The sequence below is a fragment of the Camelus bactrianus genome, chromosome 10 (genome assembly GCF_048773025.1).
Source record: "Camelus bactrianus isolate YW-2024 breed Bactrian camel chromosome 10, ASM4877302v1, whole genome shotgun sequence".
In the NCBI taxonomy this organism is placed as follows: Eukaryota; Metazoa; Chordata; class Mammalia; order Artiodactyla; family Camelidae; genus Camelus; species Camelus bactrianus.
This window is the reverse complement of record NC_133548.1, coordinates 62697574-62722243: the sequence shown is the minus strand read 5'-3', so window position 1 is coordinate 62722243 and position 24670 is coordinate 62697574. Positions and strand designations below refer to the sequence as shown.

At 41.6% G+C, this 24670-nt stretch overlaps 1 protein-coding gene across 6 annotated transcripts in view; it reads right to left on the bottom strand.

Moving 5' to 3' along the window:
- FAT3 (FAT atypical cadherin 3) overlaps positions 1–24670 on the bottom strand; it is a 617077-nt gene that overhangs the window by 156426 nt on the left and 435981 nt on the right. For all 6 annotated transcript variants that reach the window (XM_074372843.1, XM_074372838.1, XM_074372842.1 and 3 more), the window contains one exon: positions 24509–24570. In XM_074372843.1, the coding sequence (XP_074228944.1) occupies positions 24509–24570 (62 nt within the window). The remainder of the gene's footprint in view (positions 1–24508; positions 24571–24670) is intronic.

Genomic DNA, 24670 nt, shown 5'->3' with positions numbered 1-24670 from the left:
ATGCATTTCTATAGTCAATAAAAATACTTTTCCTTTCTTAGTGATTTTTACTATGAGATTTTTTTGACATAGCTATTTGCATATTACATATGGATAGTTATGTCTTACTCACATTGTAGATACTGTTTCATCTATGGTATTTCATTTATCTTTGTTAAGAAATTCTAAATATTCAAGACCTCGCTTAATGTTATGGATAACTTGTCTTCTGGAATTAGTTACGACCCTAGTGATCTCAAATCTAGACTCTGATAATCCTTAGGGTTCCAGAAAAAGACTTCCCAGGAGCAAAAGTTCTAAAACATAACAGCGACATAAAAATACTCCCTAGAAAGGGACAGAGACCCAAAGGCCACATCTAATGAATTTCAGGCGTTCAGTCCTCCGGGACAGAGACCTGGGAATGCCGTGCCTGGCCAGCATGTTCTCTCAGAGCCCGGGAACCCTGAGAGGAGCAGCAGGTGACAGAATTACAAGAATAAAAATAAAGAGAAGAAGATGAAAGGAAATGGGGGGGCAGCATCAGTGGGGACAAGGGGGCACAGTCACAGAGCAGCAGCAGCAGCAGAGAGAAGCTAGGACCCTGCAACTGAGACAAGACAGAAACATGTGGGGCATTTAGAGTGTCGTCTTAAAGACAAAGATCGTCTTCAGGGTGTGTGAGGAAACAGACAGAGCCCCTCCACAAGATGAACATCAGAGGCTCTAAAGAAAGCCAACCCCTGGTCCTTCATCAGTGCCCACCTGCTCCAGCATCCCAACTGCATCACCCACAGCACCTGATGCGGTGATGACACGATCCCCCTGGTCTGTTTCAGCAGGCAGATGCTGCATTTTCTATTTCTAGTCAATTAAAAATAAAAAGTTCTAGCTATCAGGTCCTCCTTTCAGACTCCCTTATTTCACACCATGACTTTTTTTTTTAAGCACTTATTGCAACTCATGCTAAATAATTATCTGTGTAACTTTATTTAATGTCTGTCTTCCGCAGCAGACTGTAACTCCCATGGGTTCAGGGGCAATGTCTGTCTCAGCCACCACTCACTGTACGCTTCTGTTCCTAGCTGGTGACTGTTGGCACTCAATATTTATTTTTTTAAAAAATGAGTCTCTGATTATCTAGTTTGTCCTCTGAGGACACAAGATTTCAGAAGAAAGCCAAATTGCTAAAAATCATCTGCTGAAATAAACAATACACAGAATGATCAGTTTGCCAAGCACAATTTGCCCAAAATCAATGTGCTAAATTTACTGAAACATTTTTTTTTATTGTAACTGTTTGCAAAGTCCATAGAAATTCATTTTATACTGGGTGGTTTTAATAGCTTTTGAAGATTTTAAAGAAGCGTTAGATGACTATTTTTTCGTTTTGTTTTAAGAGCAGCATTTTAGTGAACGTTCATTGTACTGAGAGCGTTAAGAATCAAAGTGATTTAGATTTCTACCAACTAGATTTAAGACTAAGATAAATTTGATAGTTTCCTGATCTTTTGAGTAGTCCCATCCTATTTCCTGTCTACTGCTTTGGACAGTTCTGTTTACGCTGAATCTGTCTGCCCACTGCTGCCAAGGTGACATATCCCATTTATCAGGCACCCCAGTTGCTTGGTAATAACAAATGAGTTTATCATTTGAGATGGAATGGTTTTAGACATCTCAGATTTCTTTAGTTGTTTTTGAATGTCATCTTCTATTATGTTAGAGTTTAACCATTTTCGTACTTTAAACCAGAGTGATTTATTAACCTTAATTTGGTGCTTCTGGCAACTCATTAAATTTTATCCTATCAAGTGTGAAGGGGTTGTTTTGGGCATCTGAGTATCTTCCATCCTTTGTCATTAAAAATATTTTAAATTTTGTCATTTAATCATTCTTTTACCAATGACTCTAAGGGTATATCAGTTAAGATTTATATTTCTAATAACAAGTAACTGAACTTTCACCATTTCCTATTGATATGGTTGCTCTCAATCTTTCCTCAGCAAATTTGTATTTGTGATGAATACACAGGAAACTAGCGTCATCCTGAAAGTGTGATTGTTGGCGAAAAAAAATTTTTTTTCTGAAGATTCAACATATTGACAAGAAAATTAAACTACCCATGACCCTTAGTTTTCGAGAAATTAAATATCCCTAAAGTGCTGGATAATAAAGAAAAACCTGAACTAGAACTTCATAGAAACTGTCAAAGCTCTTAAAGCAATGCCAACCAATGTGAAGTTCTGTAAACTTTATGGTTGGTGTTTTAATAAATTTGATGAAGAGCCTTAAAGGTCTGCGTAGCAGAGTTTTTTGGTGATTAATTATAGATTTTAAAAATTAAAACCAATTTAAAAATTAGAAAAATAAACTACTTGTAGAGGGATAATGGAGAGATAGAGAGATGGAAAATCAAGGTTTTTGCCACGATTTCCAATCTTGACACAATAGACAGAAATGTTGAGAAGGAGCCTCTATATAAATATAAACCTGAGGGTTATAGCAAAGAAAAAGGATCTCGGAAGGAAAAAAACTCTTTATCATCCTAAATTGACATGCTATTAAGAAATCTGCCTAGTACTTTCATTAAAAAAATCTCAACTGTATCTGATGCAACAGATTATAGAAAGAAAATGGACATTTATGATACCTTTTAAGATGCTAGACCTTTATACCTATAGAACATCCTGGGCTCTCCCTGCTCCTCTGGATGTAAGATTCTATTTGATGGTGTGCACTTTAGGAACATGAAAAAAATCGTTATGCTAGGTACATCTGTGGCAAAATTCAAAAGCAAAATTCACACAATTTCAGCAATAGCTGCTGTTATCCCTGCCACTTCCAGTGGGGGATTAATAAAAAATTGAATATGCATGTAAATATTATGACTGCCTATTTAATAACACCCAGGGCCAAATCATCTTCATCATGAGACTTACTTTAATTAAAATGTAAAGGGGTAAACTGAATAACACCAAACCAGATTCAGCTAGATTGTCTGTGGCAGTGGATTGTAAAAATGGCCACATAATTTTGTAGCTCCTCATATCAAGAGGTGAGTTCTATGTGCCTACCTTTTCAATCTGGGCTGCCTGGCATTCTGGACTGAATGTTTGTGTTCCCCCTGCTTTCAAATTCATGTTTTGAAATCTAATCGCCAGTGATGGTATTAGGCAATGCGGCCTTTGGGAGGTCATGAGGTCATGAGGTCATGAGAGTGGAGTCCTCACGAGTGGGATTTAGTGCCCTTATAAGAAGAGACCAGAGAGCTTGCTCTGTTCCCTTCATGTGGGGATATAGCAAGAAGTTGTCAGTCTACAACCCAGAAGAGGGCTCTCACCAGCCCCTGACCATGCTGGCATTCTGATCTTGGGCTATATAAACAGTCTGTGGCACTTTTTAATAGCAGCTCAAACTAAGACATTTGGTGACTTGCTGTGACCAACAAAATGTAGTGAGAGTAACATTGTGCAAGTTCCAATCCTAAGTCTGAAGCTAGGGGATGGAGACCACATGGAGGAGAACTGAGCACCTTGGATGCCAGCCTACCAGTTGCCAGACAGTGTGAGTCTGTCTCAGATCAACCAGTCTTCTTGTCCACTGAACAGAAACTCTTGAAAAAGTCCACCCAAGATCAGCCAAGCCAGCCCAGATAAGAACAACCTAGCAACCCCCAACATTGTGAGCAAAACAGAATGATGGTTGTCTTAAGTCACTAAGTTTTGTTACACAGCAAAATGTTACTGAAGCAAATGTGTTTTATTTTTCGTATCTTTGACTTTCTGGCAGCAGCAGCATCACACTGGGACTCAATAAACCCCTGCCCTGAAGACTGGCATGAGCATCAAGGATGCAGCATTTGTATCTCATAAGATGCAGCCGCAGTTGCAGACAACACACAACTTTTAGAAAATTTCTTAGGCAGTTGATGTTTTCACCTTTAATCTGCAACTGCTATTTGTTTCAACTGAAGGTTTATTAGCATCACTGATGCCTTTATAAGTACATGTAAATTAGGGGGAGGGTATAGCTCAGCAGTAAAGTGCATGCATAGCATGCATGAAGTCCTGGGTTCAATCCCCAGTACCTACGTTACAAAATAAAACCTAATTACCTCCCCCGCCAAAACAACAAAAAATAAACAAGCATATGTAAATTAAACCATTATTTTATTTCTGCACCAGGACATAGCTTTTTAAAAAATACGAGCTTTGCTGAGATAAAATTTACATACCATAAAGCTCCCCTGTTTAAAGTGTGCAATTAAATGGTTTTTAGTATATTTACAGAGCTGTACAATCATCACCAAATTCTGATTTTAGAACTTTTTCATCACCCCAAAAGGGTCACAACTTTTTGCTTCATATTTTTCTATTACTGATAGCTGATAAGGACCTCTGGCATCCCATTTAATTTGTAGTAATATATTTCTTGCATTAGCCCAAGTATCCTATACTGCATAACATATGCAGTGTGCCGTGTTACTAAAAACCTTGCTATGGCGTATAGAATCCTGGACCATCACATAGAAATCTGAAGAGCATAACAAATGCTGAGTTCATATATCATTTGCATTATAGGAGCTTATTTAGCAGATTTTCAATTTGAAGTCCTGGTGAAGTTTAGTAATTTTTTTTTGAGGGAGAAAAATTAAGCAAATTTAGACGGCTGTTAGGACAGTTCAAGTTGCTATTAAGACAGAGGAGAGTTAAATTCCAGAAGCTAGAGTGTGGAATCTAGAAATGGGCTGGAGAAGAAAGCTGAGACATGGTGCAGACTTCTAGAAGTGTCAGAAAACACTCAGGGCACTCTCACCCAGTGTGCGATGCTGCCAAAGAAGGGCCCTCCTTCACCAAATGCATCACAGATTAGTATTTCAAGACACATTTTTAACAAAAACATATCTCCATTTGTATAGTAAAAAAGAAAAATGGCAGGGAACTAACTCCACAGCTCCATCGCTCACCTTATCTATCGCTCACCTATTTCCTAAATCCTAAAGAAAAGTTAACAGGATTACATTTTTTAAGCATTTTCAATTATAGGTTAAAACACCTATATTGGCAATGACTTCCTGATTCATTTTCAGCGTATCAAGCTCTAGGTAAAAGAAGATCATCAATCCCAGAGTTTCAGAGATATTAAAGTGCTCCTAAAGATCAACTAGTAATTATTCCACAACAGCCTTCAGTGCCTGAGAGTTAGATGCTGTGGTTAGCAGTGGGAGGAGACAGATGACCATCAACCTCTTATTCTGTGTAAGACACATCCTCTGGGATGTACAGTGGATGGATTTCAAATTCTAGATGCCTGTATTCTACACATTCCGGTCATAAATAATGACACTAACGAAGCCCGGGAAAAACCTCCAGGGAGAGTCATACAACAAACATGTATCAAGCACTTCAACTGTGCTATGGGAGACACAGGGTGGAAAACACTCTGCCCCCCAAACCCCGGAGTAACCTGACAGCATGACTCTCAGCTTTTCCCCCACACGTCAGGTTTGCCTTAAAGACAGAAAGGACAGAGGCAAGTCCTCTTTGTGCTTTTCCATGTATTTCAGGAGTAAGCATCCATTTCTTACTTACTAATATCTATTGTCCAAAGAAGGCTTGAGGAGACTTAATAGGAAAAGTGTGTGGTGTATATATACACATAATCATTAAAATTATATATGTATGTATATATATGTGTATATACAGTATATGGGTGTATATATACTGGGGGCTGTGGGATAGTAATATGAGAAAATGTAAGGGAAGGGAAGCTACTACCAAACGGTTCATTCCACATCTTCTTGAATTTTAATGATGGACAGAAGCCTCACCATATACGTAAATGATACTAGAAAACGGAAACAAAGCATGGGCAAACTATATTATGATTCAAATGCCAGTAACCTTGACCATTCCTTGAATGGTCAATAATAAATTAAATCTGTTTTGTATGGACTCAAAAAAAAAAAAAACCCCAGTTCATTCCATAATAGAGGGCTAGAGTCTTCATCTCATAGAGGAGGAAATGCACCTTAGCCTTGTCTTCCATCAAGTCCTCCCTGATAAGTCCAGCCCTTAACTCTTATAGGACATACAAACTGTTTCTCACAACTGAGTGCATAATTTTATTATGTACTGTCCTATAGTTAATTATCACTTCACTTGTGTTATCTTGTTGTCCTCAGCTGTTTTAGGGTAACCTTGGGTGCAATGATCACATTTTATGTGTTGGAAGTACTCACATGTATGTGTGTATATGTGTGTGTACACAAATACATCTGTCTGTAGTTATTTATTTATTGTGTCAGCCATGGGCTGTTAACCAAATCTCACATCAAATATTTGCATATTCCCATGAATGATAATTTTCATAAATTTAATGTCAATTTAAATATTCCCAGAGCACTGTATTTCACTTCTTGATACTATTTATTTTTAAGAAGTAGGTTAGCTGCTCTAGAAGACCCAAATGAGATACAAGAAAAGTTAAGGACTTCTTAGATAACCCCAACAGTTTTCTCCTTTTAAAGAAGCAATATGAGAAAACACTATTTTAAAAAGATACATGCACCCCAATGTTCATAGCAGCACTATTTACAATAGCCAAGACATGGAAGCAACCTAAATGTCCACTGACAGATGAATGGATAAGGAAATTGTGGTATATATGGTATACATACATATATATACACACACACAATGGAATACTACTCAGTCATAAAAATAATGCAATAATGCCATCTGCAGCAACATGGATGTACCTGGAGATTATTATACTAAGTGAAGTAACTTAGACAGAGAAAGACAAGTATCATATGATACCATTCATTATGTGGAATCTAAAAAAAAAATGATTACAAATGACCTTATTTACAAAACAGAAAAGACTCACAGATGCAGAAACCAAACCTATGGTTACCAAAGGGTAAAGGGTGGGGGGAGGGATAAATTAGGAGTTTGGGATTAGCAGACACAAACTACTATATGTAAAATAGATAAATAACAATGTCCTACTGTATAGCCCAGGGAACTACATTCAATATCTTGTAGTAACGTGTAATGAAAAAGAATATATATACAACTGAATCACTATGCTGTACACCAGAAACTAACACAACATTGTAAATCAACTATACTTCAATAAAAAATAGAAACAATAAAATAACCAAGACTAGGGGTTCTAGAACAGTAGAGAATTTCCCCTCATAGACAATTCATTCATTCATTCATTCATACATTCATTCAACTAAATAATTCCAGAATACTTACCAGGTGCCAGGTACTGTGTCAGGCACTGAGGACATAATTGGCATCAGAATTACTGTGGGTAGTTTCTATCACGCCAAAAGGAAAATACAATTTCATAGGAGAAAATATGTGGAAATGGTCAGATATTCCAAAGTCCAATGATAGCTGAATTAGGGTGAGGGACCAACTTGGCTGTCCTGATTTAAAAAAAGGAAAGAAACTTGTTCCAGATCCACTTGATTTCTATTTCAGCCTCTTCCGTGGATACAGGTTGACTGAGGCTGGTCAGAGCTATTTAATTGTCACAGATCCACCAGAATTTTCTCTGCTTCTCTCCTGTTTTTCTGTGCTAGGGGATGGTGTTGTGGATGGCTTGGAAGACAGAGACTGGAAGAGGCAGTATACTGAGCCTCTGGATTTCAGTGTGGGAAGTAAAGTTCCTCTGCGTTTTAATAAATTTGTGGACAACCCAATGGCTTTGCTCCAAAACTGTCCTGCTGGAGTGGAGGATTATCTCACATGGGTCATTACACTTCCAAGCTTTAAGCCTCAGAATGAGCATTAAATTAAAATTCCCTGCGTCTCGTGGGCAGAACATTGTGGCACTCAAAAGATGTGGAAGTGCTAAATGAATTCTGAGCAATAATATTATTACCACTGCATATTTATTGAGTTCAACGGGGTGCTAAGCACTGTACAGACAGATAATACAAGCAGCCTATTCAGAAAAAAGTGACAGCAATAGTCTTAGAAGAACTCTCCCATTCATCTGCTGTAGGAACAGACAGTGTAACTAGACTTGTTAGGGGAAAATCTCGTCTTTTCTGAAGTATCCTCAAGGTTTTCTATGCTTTTGTTTGAATTGAAAGTGGCCGATTTTCTACAGTTACCATTTATGAATGTGGCCAAGTCTCCCAATTTCAAAATTACCATAAGAATGCTGTAAGCATTAAACTGGAGAACTTCATCCCCTTGCAATTGGAAATCACGAATGGATTTTTCTGGGAAATCTTAAATAAATCAGTTGTGAAATATGATACTCAGACCATTATGTTTTTTATTCAAAGGGGGAAATACGCATTTTCAAAATTAATAATATTGCTCTTTTTAACTAGCATTCAATTTCCCAAAAATGCATAATTTGAATTTGAATGTCAAAAGAATTTAAGTAGTCTAAAAATTAAAGAGTTCAAATATTCAAAGTCAAATCATGAAGCAAATTTCCCATTTTTAACAAATCTAGACACAAACAGAGGAAAAGTTCAAGCACTGTATACCCAATAGGTATTTACAAGAACCAATATGCATGTGGATGAACCCAAAGAGTAACTCTGCACACAGACACTAATTGTGTTTTAGAATCCTGAGTTTCTTTATTTAAGTGCCAGCCCATCAGGGTTATAAGAAAAAAAAAAAACTTAAGCACTTTAGAGAAAATGGGTTATAAACTGTCATTGTGGCGTTCAGCGTTCTGACAACTTTGAAAGTAACTATAATGTAATTTCTCAAGTTGGTATCTAAAATAATGGAACATCTGGATGCCACTGAAATGTATGACAATCAAGGAGAGAACAGAACAGCAGCGGGAATAATCCTTTTCCTTTGCTTATTGCTCTTTGTGGTTTTGAACTCTTGCTCCAAACCTTGGTTGTGGCCGTCACGGGCAACTCTCTTCTCCACGATTCACCTACCACTCCTGACCCTGTGCGTCCATGTCTGGGCCTACGGATCGCTCCCAGCAGCTGTACTTTCCACCCAGCGTGCCTCCTTACTCTGGTCAGGCTCACGCCTGAACACCTGCGTGAAGTAGTAAGCAGTGCATGGTATCTCGTGTCCATGGGTCAGAGGGTTGATTTCAACCGCGCACGCTGGGTCTGGTTTTTGGAAATGGCATCTCTCAGTAATACCTTTATTACACAACACAGAGTCTGGTGTGTTCTGTCCTTCTGCAAACAAGTGACCCTAATGTGGACAATATAATGAAGTTCAACAGTAGAGACAACAATCTAGATATATCTGTCTCACCAACAGGCAACCTCATAGATGGCGCTTCCTTCTACGGTTTCTGAAGTGGCCTTGCCATTTGTGAAATGGCTGAAGTTACATATTTATCTCATTGGAAATATCTGGGCACAGGCCAGTGTAGCTAAAGCTCCTCCCGGATAAGAATTAATTGTAATTGAGTTGAGATTCACTTTCTCCTTCCTCCTCCTAACCACAATAAAGAGGAAGGGGAAAGAATGTTTTTTCAATCTAATTCAGCCAATAGTTTCTTTGAGTCTAACAAGTTTAACCTCAGTGCCAGGAGAAAAATAGAGATTGTCATTAAGGATCTTGTAAATCTATGGTCTCATAACAGACGAGTACTCATGAATGATATATTTCTTTCCATTTTTACTTTAAGAAGGGATATTTCATAGAAGCATATTATTTTTCCTGCCCTCCCTCACTAAAAACCACATTTCAAGGTTGTTTGAAAGGGGATTTTCTCTGGGTGCAAAGATGACTTATTCTCGGCATCACACCGGAGTCTTTCCAAAGTCCCTCTGCTTACCAGCTCCAAGTTGGAACTGCTGTGGCCTGTGTGAAGGCCTCCGGGCTGCCCTCGTGTCTACCAGGCCTACTTCCACTGTCTGATGGCTTTTTGTTCTGAAGCAGGGGATGGCATATGCACCCTCTCAAAGACATGTCAAGCCTCAGATACAGTTTGGTTTGGATCTTTTCCCTCTTTTGACACCACAATTTGTCACCAGGAGAGAATGTGGACAGCCGTGCCAAATGTGAATGTCGCCTGCGTGCCCACATTTGGCAAATGTTTACTCAGATCTTTAATTTGGGATTTAAACAGTTCATCATCTACTAGCTGATCTCTAAGGTACAGTTCAGGGCTGACATTTTATGATTCTGTGGGATTTGCACTTTTGTGAAGAGATGCTGAAAATATATCATTTTGCCTTTGTTGAGAAAATGTTACAAAGTAGAATATTCATCTACAGTGGAAGGGGGGTAGTTCATATTTGTGGGTAAAACGTTTAGGAGTCTAACATTACATATTTAGGTTACATGTTCTGGTTTCTGCTATAATTTTCCAAATGACGTAAGTGAATATGCAGCAGTCCTTTTTTTTTTTTCGTGTTTCACAGATATTTATGTAAAATTTTCTTATGCTGTGTACTTTTCCCTTTGATAAGTGAATAAGGGCAAGTCTCACAACTCCAGCCAAGGGAAGGATTTTTTGCTTATATTTGTGTGCAGTCTGGTCAAGTGCCTGAAACGATCTGCTAAGTGATATTAGGTCACGTCCCGGGTCTTCCTTTTGGTTGATCCGTAGGCAGGAGGTTAAGGGAACGCCTGCTTGAAAGTGGGCACCAAACCAACACTGCGGAAGTGTGAACAGGAGAGCCAGGAGGCTAGGCTGTACCCATGCAGGCTTCTGGAATAAGTGACGGAGGGTTCATTACTGAGGGTCATTAAAAACCCTACTACATACTGCTGCTTAATGCAATCTCATGCAACCAAAAAAAAAAGCCATATTGAATGTGGATTTTTTAATGTTAAAAAATGCCCATAATAAATTGATAAATGCAAAAAGGAGGTAACAAAACAATAGGTAGAGTATGACTTCAACCTTTTTGACAAATTTTATGTAGGATTATATGTAACAGATGAGCTTATACACATAGATGAAAAAAAGTTCTTAAAGATTATGCTAAAAAATATAAAGTAATCATCGTTTCATGAGGAAATGAGTGTTAATTTTTTCTTTTCTTGCTTATCTTTCTCTTTTTTTTAAACAATGAACATGTATTATATACTACATGTTTCTGACATATCATGTTATGTGTTTCTACTTATTCTGTAATTAGAAATAACTGTATTTAAAAAAAAAAACCTACCATGGGTACCATGTAATTTCTAAAAGAAGAGTTTTGAAATAGACTCTAATTTTCTCCCTTTCACTCAAGTGTACAGACACATGCTTGAAACCATTAGAAATTGAGTTCACTCTTCCTTACACATTGATGTCCTTGTGATATGACAGGAACTTTTAAATGAGTTGCTCCTGGAAGCATCAATTTGGAAGATGGGTAAATGGTTTTGTGCATGTATCAAAGCACATATCATGGATCTGTCACAGCCTTGCACAGAGAGATCCGTAATTCTTCATCCTGAGCTGGAGCATGTCCTGGCTACCAATGGCAGAGACAGAACATCGTCCCCTGTTGTAAAAATGCTGTATAAATCCCCCATCATGTTCTCTAGCTGAAAGCACATCTCTAATTCCCTCACCCACAAGAGTGTCTACTGCAGTGCTGTCTGCCTGCTGGCAAGGCTCTAATGTGCTTTAAACTTAACTGCAGAATTTCTGACTCCCTCACCTAATGAGGACTCAGGCCTTTGGAAGGTAATGATGGAACATGTAAAGGTGAGATTTTGCTAAATGTATTCACAACGGCCAAGAGGCTGCTCCCACATCATAAAGAGGAAAAATCAGTCATTTGGTATTCTATGGGATACCAAAAGTTGCTTTCACAGCACTCAGTGTAAAAACAATACAAGAGCAAATCAAACCCCTCTAAAATGGAGAAATTCTGCTTTTTCAGAACACAGGGCCCCCCTCCCCCATGGGTACTAGTTTCTTAATTGAAAATGTCTTTGTGAAACTTCTTAGGAGGGCCATGAATGAGTACTTATACATTTTTTTTAAAACGGAACTTCTTCTATTTTATTTGAAATAGTATCCTAAAAGTAGATTTTATGTCAATTATATATTAGCCAAGTATACCTTAGCATGGAACTTAGTGCTATGTTCAATTTTAAGATTTATCAGCATCTTTAAAAATGTATAATGGCATGCCAGGAGTTATAACAGGGACCTCATGAAAAATCTACATTCTTCTTTCTGAATTATATATTTATGACCTCCTGAGGATGATAGATTTCCGGTAGGTAAATGTGATTTAGGAACTGCTTTTCGGCTCCATATGTACGCTGGAGCTGGCAAGGGGCCTCTGTACTGGCTGGGAATCAGTGGGGTGAAGCCTCTTCCCTTCCTGCATGTCAGCTGTCACCACTGGAGACCTGTCAACCTCTTGCCTAGGCACCTACTTTCTGTGGATTTCTGGGCAGTACAGATCACTGTAGCCCGGGAAGCATGGATTATCTGGTCTGTGGATAACCTGGAGCCCTAAACTTTAAGTTCAACCAACATTCATTGGGTGCCTATGAGGTTCCAGGTATTGTCTCAGGTGCTGGGTGCACAATGAGGAGCACTTGGCAGCTCTGGCCTCCATCTTACTGCTGGTCTCCGTCAAAGTTAGAGCCAGGAAAGGAGATGATGCAGAATGTCTGGGGAGCCCATCCTGCAGCTTGCGAACAATACTGAGATGGCCTGAAGGGGAGGTGGGGCTTGAAGCTACTACAGGTGATGAATTTTGAATTACGGTATCTGTCGCTGAGTATTCACCACTCTGTGGATTACCTCCACTGAGAACCTTTTGACTAGTAATGACCAGTTTATTATTTCCACACAATGGAGGTTTTGACATCTGAATGAAAAGCGAAAAAAATCCCATTGTGTTTAAATATTAACAATTAAACACAATTTAAGGACTTACTGTGGCTATAATTCTGGGGAAGGCTTGGGAATCAGCGACAAGTCTAGGTAGGCCTGGAGATGGCTAACCTGCAGAAGTTAGCCATCTGTCCCAGGTTAGTCTCAAAAATAATTACTTTATTGAATCCTTGGGTTCTTGAAAATGCTCCTGTTTTGCCATTTGGGCTTGGGTGCCTTTGTCTCCATCTCAGATTCTGACTTAGAAAGCCAGGAAGACCACAGATCCTCCAGGAGAGCCCCAGTGACTTTCTTCATAGCCAGGGAAGACCCACGGTTGACCCCTTATCAGACTATCTTAGGAGAATGAGCTGCTCCAACTTAGATGGTCACAGTCCTTTTAAATGGATGCTGGCAAATGGAAGATGATAAATCTCTGAAACTTTGGGCTCTTCTTCAGAAAAGGAAGGAGGAAATTAATCCTCTTTTGAGTGCATACCATGTGCCAGGATCCCCTCTAGGCACATACATAGATGCTATCTTGTTAAAGTACCATAAATATATTCAACAGCTGTAAGCCAAACTATAAACACAATGCATAATATAACGCACTAAGTGTTCTGAATTCTGCCACAAGACTGCTTCAGGAATCACAAGGAAAAATGTTAAGATCCTAATCATAATAGCTAACACATACAAAAAGTTAGTATGTGCAATGTACATGCACCGTGCGAACCCTCACAAAATCCTATAAAGGTATTATTATTATTATTATTATTATTATTATTATTATTATTATTATTATTATCCCAATTTTACAGATGAGGGAACAGGCTAGATAGATTTAAAAAGGTTATGCAGCTAGTGAGTGGCTAGGCCTGTCTCCAAATCCTATTATTGGTTTTTTTTCCAGTTGAAGTCTAGTCAGTTTACAGCGTATGAATTTCTGGTGTACAGCAAAATGTTTCAGTCATACATATACACACATATATTCCTTTTTATATTCTTTTTCATCATAGGTTACTACAAGATATTGAATATACTTCCCTGTCCTATACAGCATAAACTTGTTGCTGTTTATCTATTTTACATATAGTATCCGCACATCTCAAACTCCCAGTTTATCCCTTCCCACCCTCTTTCCCCACTGGTAACCACAGGTTTGTTTTCTGTATCTGTGAGTCTGTTTCTGTTTTGTAAATAAGTTCATTTGTGTTTTTGCTTTTAGATTCCACATATAAGTGATATCATAAGGTATTTTTCTTTCTCTTTCTGGCTTACTTCACTTAGAATGACAGTCTCCAGGCCCATCCATGTTGCTGCAAATGGCATTATTTTGTTATTTTTTATAGCTGAGTAGTATTCATACACACACACACACACACACACACACACACACACACACACACACACATATACATACACAACATCTTCTTTATCCAGTCATCTATTGATGGACATTTAGGTTGTTTCCATGTCTTGGCTAATGTAAAGAGTGCTGCTGTGAACATTGGGGTGTGTGTATCTTTCCAAATTAGAGTTCCCTCCATCCAGATCCTATGCTTTAACCTCTGTCTACAATTGTAGCACAAGATTAGTTTAAACTTTAAGTGGACTATTATAATTAGGACATTGTTATGAGAGATGTTTTATCTGTCACTAAATCAGATTGAATAATTGTGCTAAATAACCAAATTTATTACAGATGTTTCTCAATTTTAAAGGAACTGTATTTGCCCCATTTTCCTTGGCTCTGACATCCAGGTCTCTCCTAACTCACCTTCCTTACAGTCATCTGTATCCTGCTGATACAGGAACCCTCTCAGCATTTTGCTGAACTGGTCTTGTTGCAAAATAGATGAGGCTGGTAGCCCCTGATCTGCTACAAAAGCAAGTCACTTGAAAGGTCCCAAAACAACAGCTCATTTGAATCGAGCTGTCTGCAGCAAGCAGGAAGCAAGCCAAAGCTGTTTTCCTTTTTCTTAATAGAGGCACTTCAGTTGGTTCAGTTCCGAACCTGCTATCATTCCATTTTTAATTTTCCCACAAACAGACTTAAAGTGCTCACCTGCGTCATACACACTTGCTACTCGGCACAGATGTGGACGGCTTCTGAAGGGTCCCAATGAATCAGACTGGACAGATGATTCCCTGGCTCACAGAGTGTGCTGCACAAATTAAACTAGGAAAGCAACACAGTGGAGAAGGAGGGAAGAGGAGCTAGGGAAGCGAAGGGTAGAGGTCAATCTGCCATCTCCACACTATAGAGAAGCCAGGCCGGGCTTCTGGGCTGTATGATTTGTTGGAAGTTCTCATGAGTGTTCAGAGCCATGCACGGAAATCTGAACCTCTTCTCTAAAAAGGGATAAGTCATTTGAGTGATAGTAGACCTGCAGGGTAAGAGGTCTCCCACCCACCCATGGTACCCAAGCCCCGGAAGCTTGAGGGAAGCAGCCTCATGGCACCACATCCAGAAACCACACATAAATAAAAACAGAAGCAGAGCCTTGGCTCCCTGCAGCCTGTGTGCCCAGCTCAACAAGCTGTAGCCCCACGGAGCAATTATCTGCCCGCGCACAACGGTGAGCAGAGCGCAAAAGTTCACTCATTTCCGTTTCCAGGCTGAGCCACTGGCTGGAAGAACCTTCCCGGTCCAAGAGAACAGGTTTCATCTACTGTTGCTCTACGAAATCAGCTTTCAGATTTCAGGGGAAACAAAACAAATGCAACCTTTCACAAACAGGCAAATTAGAGGTGGTTATTTATGGAATCAAAGATGTATTCCGGTCAATTCTCTGAGCATAGATGAGTGTTTGCCTGCAGATCATGAACTTGGAGGCTAACCAGGGAGGGGCACAGACAGGGAAGGCTAAGAGGTGAAGCAGCACCAGACAAAGTAGACATGACGCCCATGCAACTCTATGTAATCCAAGGACCCAAAGCAACCCTCCCTTCCTCCATTCAGATGGAGGCTGAGTGGGAAGATGGCCCTCAGCTGGGATCCTAACCAAGTGCTCCCGTGCTATCATTTCCAACCTCAACAGGCTCTCTAAGACTCAGCCCTGAGCTCATTTCTTATTTTTTTTAATGGGTCCAGAGGGTCACACTGTAAAAAAATGGGGGGTGAAGAGATGACAAGAGATTAATTGCATTCTGCAATACATGTGAATTACTTCCATTGTGAGAGGGTTACGTATCATGAGGCAAGTAAGAAAAGAAATCTTCCTTTACATCCAGTGTTGGAAAACAGGGACTCATTGGCTTACAGTGTTAAAAAAAAATGGAGGTGCCAAATTTAATATAGGGAGATTTGGCATGTAAATTTGATTTTTTTTTTTTGAAAAAATGAAACTGTGTGCTTCCACATCTGCCACTGGCTGAGCCTTTTTAGGAGGGGCAGGTGGCAGCCACCATGCTTCCTCCTTCCACCCCACCAGCACGAATGCTGCTGCTTTGTATTACCTGCTCAGCCTTACGGGCCTCTCGGAGTCTCTGTTTTGAAATTATCTTAGAATTAATATTTGCTTTGAAAAATTTGCTTGTGTGTGTCTGATTCAATGTTTATTCTTTGGTCAACTGGGAAAGTAGAGTGGCACGTCTGCAATTCACACAGCTGGGAGGCTCTCGGGAAAGACCACTCTTAAGGACCCGCAGGAACTGGGACTCCTCTGCAGAAGTGGAAGGGCAACCCTTGCTCTTACCTTATACGCATGTGTGCGCTCACATATAGACACAAATACCACCACCAGTACTCCTTTGGGAACTCGGGTGCCTGAGGCCATCTCTGCCCATCACCCTGAGGTCATCTCTGCCTAATTCCCCCCATTTAAGGCATAAGAATGACGCTGATTCAGAAAAATCTGATCGGAAAGAACATTTCCTGAAGGTAAAGAAACACGATTTCTGGGAAAGATGGATTGGAAATCTTCATCGAGGAGAGTGGAGGAAGCAAGCCCTCAGAAAGGCAGGTGCTTGAGCCTAGATGCCATTGAGCAGGACCCTATGGGGCCTTCTGGGTAGTGCCCCTCCATGTCCCCCGCCTGTCTCTTGTCTGTATAAAAGCTTTAGCCTCCTAGGCTCTCCCCGAGTTCCAAAGAGTCAATCTAATCAGAGAAACGAGGAGACAGTCAAATAAGATAAAATAGTAACAGTTTAGTCATTAAACAAAGTCAAGGCTAAAGGTCTTCAGTTCCTCCTCAAGGGCTATTGATAGTATTCTGAGCCACATCCTTGGAGCTATACTGAAACCTCCAGCAGGCGGAAGAAGTTAACTGTGCGCTGCCCACAAGCACACAGACCCCAGACCAGCTGCAGCCAGAAGGTTGATGATGTTGCTGACTCCTGACTGTCTGCCTCACCACCAGCCAATCAGAAGAACGTTCACGAGCTGGTCATAGATCCCACGATCCCCTTCCCTCACTCTGTGTTTAAAAACCTTTCCCTGAAAACCATCAGGGAGTTCAGGCCTTTTGAACCCTAGCTACCTGTTCTCCTTGCTTGGTGCCCTGCAATAAACGCTGCGCTTGCCTTCTCCACACTGACTTTACCACGTTTGGTCAGTTACAGGGAAGCAGGAGGGGCCTTCTGTGAAGGATTTAAATTTGGGGTATGGAGCATGGAATATGGAGATGCTCATCTTCAGATGGAGGTTTTAGCCTCCCGCACTGTAAGTGTAGTTGCCCTGGACCCTCAGTAATGTCTGGTGCACGTGTAGATCCTTTGCGAGGTGGTGGGAGGGGCAGGGGCAGGCCAGTAAATGAAGTCTGGCCTGCAACTTCAGGCAGCTGAGGCTGCCGCAACAAAGGACCACAGACGGGGCGGCTTACACAACAGAAATGTATCTTCTCACAGTTCTGGAGGCTGGGAGTCTGAGGTGAGGGCGTCAGCAGGGCTATTTCCTTCTGGGGCCTCTCTCATTGGCTTGGAGACGGCCGTCTTCTCCTTGTGTCTTCATGCGGTCTTCCCTCTGGACGTGTCTGTGCCCAAATTTTTTCTTCTTATAAAGACACCAGTCATATTGGATCAGGGCCCATCCTCATGACCGCCCCTTAATTTAATTACCTCTTTAAAGACTCCAAATACAGTCACATTCTGAGGCTCCGGGGGTTAAGGCTTCAACACGTGGATTTGAAGGGGAAGCAATGCAGCCCTGATGTACAGTCACTCTTCCGCTGGAGCACCTGCTGGACCCCACGGCAGGGGCGCAGCCTTCTCTCAGAGGGGCTTTATCCTGGACTCCAGGTCAGACCCAGCATGAGAGTGAGATCCTGTCTGATGCTGGCCCTGCTACTCTGAGCAGCAGCTGAGAGGGAACAGACAACCAAAGGGCAGAAGGGAACATCACCTCTTTTCCTACATGTATATGCTGATTCTCGAGGGGGCTGAGCTGACCCTTGGGTAAATCTGTCATGAAACAAGAGTGGGGAAAGATTCGGTTTGCCACATGTTAATGTACCAGTGGGTGGGTAGGGCCATATCTGCTCTATAAAGGGAGGAGGGCCTAAGCTGGACACTACTGTGAAGTGATTGTATGTCCTGGGGTCTGTCTCTTCTCTCTACTAGGTCTCAGTTTCTGCATCTATATAATGGGAGAGAAGCAGTTTGGATGATATGAATGAAAAACAGCCCCTGGTTTCCAAGACAGCAGCTAACTGTGATAGCTCAAGAATAAGCAGCACACTAGTCCCTAACAGACAGGCAAAGAAACAAACACCCAGTGGCAAAAACACACTAACTCCATTAACAGAACCTTGGTGCCTAGCCCAATACCAGCCCCAGAATAAGCACTGAAGAAAGGAAGAAAAAACAGTGAGTTTCCATTAACGTCGTCGAAGCTGATACAACAATGCAAACAGGAACAACTAAGACTAGCGGAGGCACAGTCCTAGAAGGAGAGAACAGTGAGAGAAGGTTCTGGGCTCTCTCGGGAGCTCCGGAAAACAGAAGTCACGATCAGCTCTCCTTCAGAGGCCCGTGTCTGCTACAGGTGCTGTGTCTGTGCACGGATACACAGCTTGTTTTTGAAGGCCTACTGGTACTTCCTGCAAAGTTTTTTCGAGGGTGGTAGGAAAAAGAGCCTAATGAGAGGAACTTCCATTTCACTTGGAGTTCAATTATCAAACTAGGGACTGCTTAATGGGTTGAAATAGCCCTGCAACTCTCCACCACCAGAAATTACCATCATCTCAAAAGCAGGTGCTTACCAAGGTAAGAAACCGCCAAGGATGTGCACTCACTGAAGAAATCAATTTGCATCCTAAGGCAAGAGGAAATGTTGTAAAAACTTAGCGAAGAGCAATATATTTTTTTCCTTCTTTCAGAAAATAAAACTATAAAGAGGGATGAGAACTTCAGACAGGAAGAAAAAATAGTCACATGAGACGCACTTTATAGAAGACGATGGATGAGTATGCTAAGAAGACAGATACTAAATAATTTACACTCCTATAGATCTAGCATATTCCTCTGTAATGGGTTTTGTTATTTATACCGACTGCACTATAAAATCTCACCACATTCTCTGGGCTACTTCAAGTCATACCTACACACCCAACGTAATTTCTCATCCTCTGTCTTTATACTGGTTACTGGGCCTTGTCATCTTTTTTGATTTGCAAATAAAATACGCTCTCTGTTCTCTTCGGGAGACTTTTATCAGAACCATTCAGCCCTGAACGGAGAAGTATTTCAAGATCAAAAGAGAGGCAAAATCATACTCTTTTAGCAAGCAAGATAAAGATTCACACATAATTAGGCCAGGACTATAGGATTATTTAAGTGGGTATATCTTTTAAGAATAATCAAACTGCTATCAGCTATTCAAACACTGGGGCCGGTAATGAAAAAAGAAAGAGAACTGACAAGGTGCTTGTTGAGGACACGGGGAGTGGGGAGGGGAGAGAGAGAGGGGGGCAAACAATGGTTTAAGGGTTTCTGTACCTGCCAGGCCCTCTGTGTGGTTCATTGATGTTGTAGGAATTAGTAATCCTGTTTTATAGATGAGGAAATGGAGGATCAGAGTTAATTTAATTTGGCAAGGCAGATGGAAAGAGGCAAAATATTTCATTCTTTCTGTCTCCAAGCCTATGCACTTTCCTGTGTGCTAATGCGACCGCCCCCTCTGTGATTTCACCCAGGCGGATTCCTCCTTTCAGAGGAATCATTCATTCACACACACCATTTATTGAGAGCCCCTTGTTTCCCAGGTACTGAGCTAGATGTTCTGAATACAGCGGTAAGTAAGACAGGCGGTGCCGCCAACACCCACCACCATTCCTGGAACACGCTGCCTAACAGACATCAACCTGGGTGCGTTTCACCTGTCATTCTGCAATAGAGAAGAACAAATCTGTCTCCATATGGGATCTGTTTCTTTTACTTTAACCTCTGGATTCTATTCCTTTTGTTACAAGTTAAGAATATTGCTTCTAGCCTGAGATATATAGGATAGTCCATTCTCAAGGCTCTAATCTTTACAGATATAACAACTTTTCCATTTATAGAGAGAGAAAAAGTTGCAGAACAGAGAATAACATTTGTGTTGTTGGAGATTTACAGGAACATTGTGACCTACCTGGATAGCTGCCAGAACAAAGGATTCTGACACGGAGCAGTTTTGCACCAACCAACCACACCCCTCACTCTTTTAGTGTAAAAGAAGACTGAATGCTAACTTGGGTGAGATGATTCTTTGGGATACTAGTCTGCCATCTTCTCGGTCTTCTGGCTTTCCAAATAAAGTCGCTATTCCTTGCCCCAACTTATCATTCACTGGCCTGTCTTGTGGCAACCGTGGACTAAGAAACAATTTCCTATGCTCCTTACGCCAACCCTATGTTAGAAACCATTACCCCTACTTTACAGGTGAGGGCAAGGGGGTCCAGAGAGGTTCCACACCCTGTCTAGGCACTATGAGCTGTCCTCACACATAATCTCAGGCCTGCCTGAATGGGACACCCTTGCTTTCCCACAATACTTCCATTCACTCTCTTGATAAATCAAGTTTCATGCCCACAAGGAGTTTAAATCTAGTCGATGAGGAAACAATCTATAGAAGTGATTATGATATAAGAAAAAATTAGTGCATTTTTTCCCCTATTTTACTGCTGCCTTCTCTGACAATGACGTAACCAGGGCTAAAAAGTCACAACCATGAAGCTAAAGTGTTCATTCACTGTTTATGCATCATTTTCAACTTTGTGCATCTGTTTGCTGGAATAAGTCTTCTACCTCCAATGCAGTCATAACTGGCTATCAAGGAATGTATATGACTTTGAATAAATGAGCTGAAAATTCCGTATCTTTGCATTTCATGGTAGGGAGAGAAGATCAGGCCAATATTTTCACATAAAAGATTTCCAAATGAGGCAAGAGGTAACACTTAGAATTCACCAGAGAAGGATAAGCTGCACTTGCGAGTTTTTCTCTAGTCCTTTGCTGCTCTTGTTTCTTGAGCAAACCCCTTAGATTCTGATAATGACAACCTCTTCTTAGAGACACAGAGTTAAGGCGAATGTTCTGCAGACTCCAAAACCCTTAGAGTGCACACACAGTCAAGCTAAATATCTGCAATTAATGTACAGGCAGAATACCAACAGTACAGAATTAAAGTGCCGTCTATTGTGGGGATAGCAAGCTATAAGCTAATCACTAATGTCCTCCTGGCTGCCTATGCAGAAGTATACCTGCCCAAATCAGCTTCTAAGAGGATCCTTTCAAGAAGAGTCCATTTTATTTTATTGGGAAGGAGAGATGTGAAATAGAGCCAGAAGATTAATATGAATTTACGAGGAACATAGGGCTATCTTGGCAATTAAAGACTCTCCGGGAGGTTAATTACCCACACCCAGCATTTACAACTCACACAATATATCAGCAGTTACAAAAATTTGTGTGAGGCAGAGAACTCTGTTCTGCACTCTGAACGATATTATTTGGTGCATTGGGGGGGGGGGGGAAGGGCTAAGTTAAAGCAATATTCTTTCCAGGGATCCACTCAGAAAAAAACAAATGAATGCCAAATGGTCGCAGCAATACTATATAGAAAAAACCCAATCTGGCCAAGAATTGTACAATTTAGAGAGTGTATGTGAGAAAGAGAAGGAGGAGACAGAGGGAAAGAGAGAGGGAGATTGAGATTCAACTGGTTTTTGAAAACCTTAGCAGAACATTTACCAAAGGAAAGCGCAACTATGATGGGGAAATCCCAGCAGGTGGGCAGAGCCCGAGGGCAAGAGAGCAGAATTCACTGGACGGACCGACAGGCTTTTAAATCTCGGTTCTGGAAACTGCAGAAAAACCGTTTGCTGCTCGTTAGCCAGAATCATGATGGGATGTGTATTAGACTCTCATCCACATCACCATCCTTTCCCACCTGGGTCCCTCTAAAAGCCCTCTCCCTCCCCTCCCCACCCAGTCTCCCTGCGGCTTGAGCCCTGCCCCTGCCCATCTCTGCCCCACAGTGGGGCTAGCGCTCTCTCACCTTGGCGGTCCAGTCACTCTGCCCTGCTTAATGGTTTCCACTGTACTCGGGAGAAAAGTCAGAATCCTTATGTCAGCCCTGTTTGCCTTCTCCGACTTGATTTCCTACCACCTCTACCGCCCTCTACCTTTATACCCTTAATCACACTGGCCTTGATCCTGTTTCTTCAATAGAATCATGATTTCATGTCACCAGATGTCACCTCCTCCAAGAGGCCCTCCTAACCATCCCATTGACTGGTGCCTACCACCCCCTCACTTTTGGGCAGTCTCATGGAACCTTCTTCAAGAGAGCTCACGAGATGAGCTTCTTCAAGAGAGTCTGAAGTGATGGCACTTACTCATTTATCACCTGCCTCCCTGTCCTTCCAGTTCATTCTGTGACATGGCACACAGGACAGACCTGGGGACACGAGCTGAGCCCAGAGGTTGTTGCCTGTGGCTCCTCCGGCCTGGGAGGTGCCTGGAGCTGCTATCTGTCCTGGAGTGTGGAGATGCAGCTGAACGTTGGAGCGTTCAGGTACTATGACATCATATGGTAATGATTAAAACCACAAGGATTCTTACTACACTTTGCTGAGCACTTGGGTTCGTCCAAAGGCCCAAAATGCTTGGGCAGTATTCCCATAAGTTTAGACAGGATGTGAAAGTGTGAAGGGTTCTTTTGGGAAGTGAATTCAAATGCCTGCAAAACACTCGCCTCTCTTCCCTGTAGTCACACCGCCCCAAACCGGACACCGCCTTCCCAGGGACCAGGCAGTGAGGCATCCCAGGCAGATTCCCCAGCTGAGGAGACACCCTCCCTTTTCCCTGCTGGGAGGTGGTGGGTTCAGCTGCCTGAGAACACAGCCCCACCAGGACGCCTGGACTCTGCTGCAAAGGAAAGAAGCCCATGAACATAATCGAAGGTGCTATTATTCTGGCAAAGGTACTGTAACTCTGGACCAGGTATGTACTGTAGCCCATTAAGGATGATTTTCAAAAAAAATTATAATACTTTTTTTTTTGGCAGCCTAGAGTCTTTCATTTTTATGTGATGATAGCAATATTTTAAAAGGATTAGCATAGTGTGGCATAATAATAATAATCCTTTATTATGTTTAAGGCTTTAAGAATTGTAAGAATGCTTTGATGTAAAATACCAGGTTTGATTCTCAGAGCGATCCTTTGAGATATATGGAGTCGCAATTCTTTGTCACGTTTCACAGTGGGGGTAACTGAGGTACAGGGCAATTAAACAGCTTCCAGGGCTCCAAGCTAATCGTGGAGGGAAGCCCTAGGACCCAAGGCACCAATCCCTAGGGCAGTGTTCTTTAAATAAACCGTTACTGGTGAACTGACTCAAAGAGACTATCAGAAGAGATTTGAGGGTGTGTGTGTGTGTGTGTGTGTGTGTGTGTGTGTGTGTGTGTGTGTGTGTGATGTGACCTATGGATTCCAGTGAGTGGTTCTTAGAACTAACAGGTCATTTTAGCAGCATGGACACAATATAAAGCCCTAACAAAGCTCTACCTTCTAAGCATCACCATCCTTTCAGTATCAGCCCATCACACTTAAATCACCGCATCGTCCATACCACCTTCCCAGCCTTAGCGCTTCCCAATAAAGACACTCGATATGTATGGAAAGAATGCTGCACAAGGTTCTCTCACATCTATTACATTCTCATCCCTTGCCTTATGGTACTTTTTTTTTTTCCGGCAGAAATAATGCTCTTAGAGTTTGTATTGCTGCTGTTTCTGTCTTAATGAATTATAGGAGCACATTTTATGGTTTCAGAAACAGCCCTCTCAGGCAGTGAATCAAGCGGCAGCTCTCTCTCCCTCAAGCCCTCTCCCCATGGCAGAAACGAGGAGCGAGCAGCGCCCTTCTGCACACGGGAGGTCCTCCACTGGGGCCGCGGCCTTTCCGCTCTCTCTCTCTCTACCTCCGAGGCCACAACTGCTCATGGGGCTCTGCTCCTCTACTTTCTTCTCCGATTGTTGACAAAGGGGCCTGAAGTCAAGGCGGAGACGTCGCCGCACCTGCTCGCTCTCAGGAGAGGCCAGACCCCGCCACCTACCCTCCGGGCCCAGGAGCGCGCGCAGACGCATGCACCAGCAGTCTCCAGCTTCAGAACCCACCAGCTCAAGAGAAAGTGCGGCATTTGCAACCCACCATTCACATTCAAGTTCCAGTGCATGAGGAAGGTTAACGCAGTTTAGGGGAAGTCAGTTTTAATGAATGCCAGCTCCCTCAAGGCACTTACCTCCAGAAAATGTTCTGCCTGCTGTTCTCGATCCAATTTCCTTGACGTTGTTGTAATCAGACCTGTGTAGAAATGAGAATATTTGACTTTTAAATATCTGGGGCAAGCAGCGTACTGAGTGTGGGAAACAAGTCCAGTTAAAGGAAGAGCAAAAGTGACGGG